The sequence below is a fragment of the Sipha flava genome, unplaced genomic scaffold (assembly GCF_003268045.1).
Source record: "Sipha flava isolate LNK unplaced genomic scaffold, YSA_version1 86_pilon_pilon, whole genome shotgun sequence".
In the NCBI taxonomy this organism is placed as follows: domain Eukaryota; kingdom Metazoa; phylum Arthropoda; class Insecta; order Hemiptera; family Aphididae; genus Sipha; species Sipha flava.
The window spans coordinates 927,497-934,245 of NW_020273628.1; the positions used below are offsets into that span (position 1 = coordinate 927,497).

Sequence of the window (6,749 nt, forward strand, 5' to 3'; positions counted from 1 at the left end):
ATAATAATAATAATAATAATAATAATAATAATAATAATAATAATAATGATTATTATAATAATGCAAATCTGTCCATAAAAGCGTCCTATTATTTTGGTCCCTAGTAATGCTCATTGTAGGCAATTTAATTAATAAATAAATAAATATACATATATATTAATACGTATATTTATATACTTATTTTATATTTTACTTTGATCGCTAAATCTTACATCGTTTCAAGCAAAAACCAACATAGTTTGAATGCGATTGCATTACGATTACGGAAAGTTTACGTTAAACATTTAATTGTGAAGCATTTTTCAAGTTTGTTTTATTGTTAATCTGAATCTATCAATTTTTATATGTACACAACGATAAAATATATAATTTAAGGTCAAATAGGACGTTATAATATAATTATTAACTATTATGACATGGAAGACTTGCGACTAATTATAAGACACTACAGGCGATCAAAAATATCAAGACGCTTGCGAGAATAGGTACAGATTTGTTACACATAATATATTTTAAATATATATACTCTTATATATTTATAATAAAATATTAAAAAAAAAAAAAAATGTAATAGCTTTCATCTCCAACGCTTCTTTAAATTTTTTTTTATTTGATTTTTCAAAACAAAATAAATTAAATATGTATTAGTTATTTTTAATCCAGTCAAATAAGGCTTATTGGTATAATATTATAACTCGAACAATTTGAAATAAAACAATTTGAGACGATCCATATTTTTTTTTTTTTTTAACGATTATGGATCATAATAATAAATTGTATATTATATTGGCTCAGTTAGAAAATTATCCCCTCAAAGGAGAGACATTTTGAGTACAATTTTTAATATCGTTATTATTCGCTTAAAAAAATATTATAATTAAACTTGTCGGAGGTAACTTAACGAAGGAAACATCTTAGCTATCACAGCACAGCACCTTAAAGGCGTTTGGAGACCTGGACGGCCGCCGGATTGCAATTTGAATACTAAAATAAAGAACACATCTATAGGTTAAATATTACAATAATATTATATTATAATAAATACAAATACATTTTCTACGATCCTTACAACACCGATACAATAGTATATAATTTTCAGTACAATATATTACGGTTTTCCTTATTCGATATGTAATTCAGTATACATCATATCATAAGTTTTTCATTTTTTTTTTTTTTTTTTTTTGTAGGTACCTTTAATCGGTTTTGGTAATATTATTTCGATTCAAGTCGAATGATAAGCAATACTCATCGCTAAACATTGCCATGACATATTGAACAAACGTTTGGAGTTTAGTTGTAGTATCATCGTTAGTTTTAACAATACGAGATCCGCATATTTCGATTGAAGCACGCGAAGGACTACTGCAGGACACATATTATAATTTGTTGCGTTATGCTAATAAACCGAATCGCGAATAATACGTAACACTATAATGTTTCTTCATCGCAGAGCATACGTTCGAGAAACGTTTGTTTCCGTTTTAACAGATGCACGTAAAAAGAATATCAAAGTACGTGTCTGTGTGTTAGTATGAATATAAGTGTACGAATACATTACGTTAGGCGGAGGTTCCTATATGAAATGCATCTAACAATGGAAAACTTTTAATTGGTTCCTACGGTGAACGTTGCGTACACTTTTAGACGCCCCGATACGGAAATCACTCGATTGGCTTGTTTCGCAACGACTGCAGTTAGCTTACAAACACGTCCGAGGAGAAAAACGAGAATCTCAGATCGGATATTTGTCCGCGGGACGGAAAACCATTATATTGCGGATCCCCTCTACCGCTGCCCGCCGCTGCCGTTCGGAGTTTGACTTGAAGCCGACGTGACACAATACCACCACCGTTGGCGGCATAACGATACAGTGTGTATATACATGTACCAGTATTTTTTGAACACGTATACACCACACCCAGTGCCGCGCGTCAAGTCTTGACGGGTTACAACAGACGGAACGGTCAGGTTTTGTTTTAACTTTTTTTGCGTATCCTTCATTACTGACTAATCCATCATACGGGCAACGCATCGGGTTCTATACGTATTGCAGGCGAGTTACCGCTCTTGAATCTAAACCTGCATTAGGATTCGTGTTTTTTTTTTTTTGCTTTTTCTTAACGATACGATTTCTTTCATGTCGAACCAAATATTAAACCAAATCATGTAACACGTGTACCTATAAAATTTGTGTTCGAATTGTAGAAAAAATGTAAGATTTGCTTATTTAAAACCCTCCCGTTTCAGATACACATCGATCACCGTGATCGCGAACGGTTCTCTCGTCGCGTTCTGAGCAGACAACATTTTTAATCCCTGAATAATTTGTTTTTTATTTTTAAAAAAAAAAAATCCCAACCGAGTTTCTTTTATCCTTTACCTCCGCCACGTTTTTAACCGAACCAGCAGCACACGTGAGGACAGTGGTTTTTAATGCATACACGATAACAAGGTAAAAGAAACCTAGAACCTCTGGTGACAAGAAATACTGCACCTGCTAGTCAGACGTCAGTTTCGACACTGAACCTCTTGATGCTGTTGTTGTTGAGCCTGACCACGGTGGCGCAGCTGTTAAACTTTTTAGGCTGCTGCGGCGGCGGCAACGACAAGGGTGGTTCGTCCAGCTCCGTGTCCAGCAGACAATTGTCGGCAGATTCCAGGTCCATCAGATCCGACGTCGAGTCGCCGCCCGATGGATATTTCACCATGTGTTGACCTGCGAGGGGGAGTGCATCGGTTATACACATGTAAAAGTAATCATTCGTTTGCTTTGAACCGTCGCTTCTATTGCCATGCAGCAGTATTTAATGAATGCAACAGTAGCTGTCTAGAGTCTACGGATAAAATTACACCGTTAACACGTACATCGCTTCGACTCACCGGGTGGTCTTAATACATTTTTTGAGCAGACAATATGGGAAACAATACAACATAAAACGGTACGATTGGGATTGTTCGATTTCAAGTGAAAATTTATAATTGTATTTCAGTTGACATACTTGTAGTGTGGCAAAATTATAAAAAAAACCGAAAGAGACTATTCTTCTATCCTAGTGATACCGAATAACGATATCATAGAGCGCACACCATACAATCCCCCGTTGTTGGAATAGCAACTCTTAAATGGTTTTGATGAAAATACTCGTTTGCTTCGTCCTGCTTGATTCCCAACGATACCGTCATATACTTACGATTCGCGGGAACATTGCTTTTTGTAAGTCAATGAACACATGATACACGCGTCATATGCACGTTAATTAAAAATTCCATGTTTTAAATATTAATCGAAAACCCATCGCGTTGATTAATGCGATACGCCCGTCAATGTCCATCGTGCACGGTAAATGTAACGCGGAAAAGGGCTACTGCAGTAGACACGTGATTTTATACGTTCAAATTTCGATATACACCTAGAGAAATATTTGAAAATGAGTATGAGACCGATAAGTACTTAATATTTTTTTTTCTCCGCTGAAATATCATGGTCAGATCAGATAGGTTATATGAACCGTGAAATGTTGTTTTCTCAACAGTCGATAATTTTTCTCATAAAAAAAAAAAAAAAAAAATTGAGGACGAAATAACGATCCAAAAACTAGGGAAAAAAATCCGAGCGTGTTACCCGATCCTGACCAGAACATTTTACACACGTAATTTGTATTTTCTCGCGAACATTTATTTTATTTTTTTTTCATGTACGTGAGATGACTCGCTTTTGCCGCTAAATATCTAGGCCAAGTCGCTTAAAAATATCACGAAATCATTAAACGCACACGTGTTTGTCACGTTATTACCTTATGGGGTGTTAATAAAATCGTACATTTTGTGCGCAAAAACAGGACGAGCGCGTGGCTCACGGGAAACGAGTGGAGTGACGCTCTCTCCGCCGTACGGACACTCACCTAGAGTACCAGGAAGATAAGGGCAGCTGGTGACGTGGTTGAAGTTTTGCGATTGCATGTCTTCTTGGTCAGTTTCTCTGTGATAGAAATAGTTGAAGTTGGACACGATGACGGGCACGGGCAGTGCGATTGTGAGCACACCGGCAATCGCACACAGCGAACCGACAATTTTCCCCCACACGCCCACTGGTCTGAAACACATTTGAATATATCACATGTCGACGTGTTCCGTGTGGTTATAAACGTTTTTTTTTTTTTGGTTTTTTTTATTTTTTAGTTTTTTTCTACGTATAATATTTCTATGTGTAATAATAACGTGTCTATAACGATAAACAAATGAAAAAAGGACTCGATGAAAACACTACAGTAAACTACTCGTAAAAACGAAAAATGTAAAAATCTATAAAGCTATTCACATGCTTTTTACGAAACAAACATAAATTGTTTTTTCTGTACACGCAATCACGTATGTATTATGTGTATATACATATGTAGTGTTTGAGAAAATTCTTTGTTTTATTTTTAATCAACTATATATTTTTGTACACATCAAACACAGTAAATATATTTATATGTAAAAACGGTTCTTACAAAAAATGCATTCACTGTCACACAATCTTATAATTGTCAAACCAATATTATGGTTTAATAGTCCATATTTTTTATTTTGTCAAACAACCGGTTTATAGTATAATACGAAACGTCTTCGTGTTAGCATTCGCAAACAAGTTAGCCAAATACGTAACGGGTAGCCGAATTAAAAAGTTATAGTAGGATAATATAGTTATTTCGCAATAACGTAGGATAAATTAAAAAAAAAAAAAAAAAAAAACCAATCAAAACAAAACACAACACTCGAGGAATTCCGTAAAATTGAAATAACATAACGTCGAGGAGTCGTTAAAAAACTTTTAGATTGTTTTCGAATACATTTATGATTATCGTAAAATGCGATAAATAATAATATTATTGTACAATACATGCAATAAACAATAAAAACTAAAACAACAAAACGTGAACCATACACATGTCGTGTATAGTATGCTATTATTATATTATATGTATCCATTAATATAATATGGTGTTTTCGGTTTCACTGCACTAAATGACATGCACAAACGATGAAATGGATATTAAGAACATGTAACACTCGTATTACGTTATTATGTACAATACGTTGAGGTTTATCGAACCACACATGCAACACAACTAAATATGTACTACATGCTATAACTAAATTACAATCAAAATGTATGTCTAAATTGACTATAGTTATTATTATATACAGAGTAAAAATAATAATAAAATAAAAACGGGAAAAGTAATATATTATATAGTTTTGTTAAGGCTATGTGTAAATGGTAACTATGTGTTAGTAAACTGTTACGTTTATACAGCCGCCTATAATAATAATAATAATTATTATTATTGTCTGTAATCGACTATTGATCAACTATCAAAGTTATAAAAATTATTGAAAAAAAAATAATGTATCAAAAACAAAAAAAAAAATCGTGTGGTGGTAAATCAAATTTTCTAAGCTTTCCTTTTGTAAACATTTTACTACAATCAAAGGAAAGAAAAAAAAAAACATAAATTAAAAGAAAAAACAAACATTGCACAATACTATCTAATTTTTTGATAAATTCTCCGATCGAGCTACACCAATCATGTTTCATCTAAAATTCTATTACTCTATATTATGATAATTGTGATCGGAGAATAAACGAAACTATTGTGGTCTGTTTCACTAAAACGATTCGATCTGAACATCTTGGTGAACCCTAATGGAGCGTACAGTGACAAGACGACTATTATAATATTATCAATTATGTATATATTTAGTAGTTTAAAACGAACAAAGAATTTTCTTGTTCTAGTTTAAAAACGAAAAAAAAACTAATAATAATACCGATTTCAAGAAAACTATTGATACGTTTTCTAATACTAAATGATATATGTGTACCATATATGTATATATGATTTAACTTAGAATATCTAGAAAGTTTCAAAAGATTTTTCAAAATAGAATATTATAATAAGATATTCCCAAAGTTCCCAAAGACGATCTGTATACGTATATAAAAATACACATATAAATAATAAATAAATCGCAAAAATGTGATAAATTCATGTCTAAAGTATGACGTGTGTTTGCTTGTTAAGAATATTATATACATGTATATTACATACACGCACAATATATATATATATATATCAATAAAAATATACATGTGTGTGTGCATATTAAACATGTATAAAATATGTAAGGTCATTACTAATAATCTACGGCAGTTCGAAATTAGTGACAGCTTACACGATGTTAACGACAAGCTAACGATTTAAAAAAAAAAAATAATAATAATAAATAAATTTTTAGTTTATAAGAACGAACGAATAAAGTGTTACGATGTACAATATATTAATATGTCTAATGCGATTTTTGTTTTTTTTTTTTTTTTTTTTTTTTTTTTTTTTAAATAAATCGCACTAAAATGTTAAGAAAAAAATGCAAATAACTATTAGTGAATAAAATTAAAAATATGGAAAAAATAAATTTCAATAACTGTCTAATTTTGTCTTAATGAAATTGAGTACATCATACGTCATGTCACCATAGCCCACAGTCGTCATGGTAACAACAGCCCACCAGAATGCGTCCGGGATGGACTTGAAGAAGGAATTCTCTGAGCCGGCTTCAGCGAAGTACACCGCGCTCGAGAATAGCACCACACCTGAAATTCATTCGGACGGTAACTTATATAAAAGTAAAAATGAACAAATAATAATAATAATAATAATAATAATAATAATAATAATAATAATAATAATAATAATAATAAT

The 6,749-nt window shown here is 32.0% G+C and overlaps 1 protein-coding gene across 10 annotated transcripts in view; it reads right to left on the reverse strand.

Moving 5' to 3' along the window:
• Positions 1 to 734: 734 nt before the first annotated feature.
• Positions 735 to 6,749, reverse strand: part of LOC112693404 (potassium voltage-gated channel protein Shaker) — a 169,012-nt gene continuing 162,997 nt past the window's right edge. For 4 of the 10 annotated variants that reach the window (XM_025568448.1, XM_025568446.1, XM_025568452.1 and 1 more), the window contains 3 exons: positions 3,906 to 4,096; positions 2,498 to 2,719; positions 735 to 984 (listed from right to left, as the gene is read on the reverse strand). In XM_025568448.1, the coding sequence (XP_025424233.1) occupies positions 2,505 to 2,719; positions 3,906 to 4,096 (406 nt within the window). In that variant the 3' untranslated portion in view covers positions 735 to 984; positions 2,498 to 2,504. Of the gene's footprint in view, positions 985 to 2,497; positions 2,720 to 3,905; positions 4,097 to 6,472; positions 6,641 to 6,749 lie in introns of those variants that run through there. The other 6 variants (XM_025568447.1, XM_025568450.1, XM_025568453.1 and 3 more) reach the window with 5 other exon arrangements.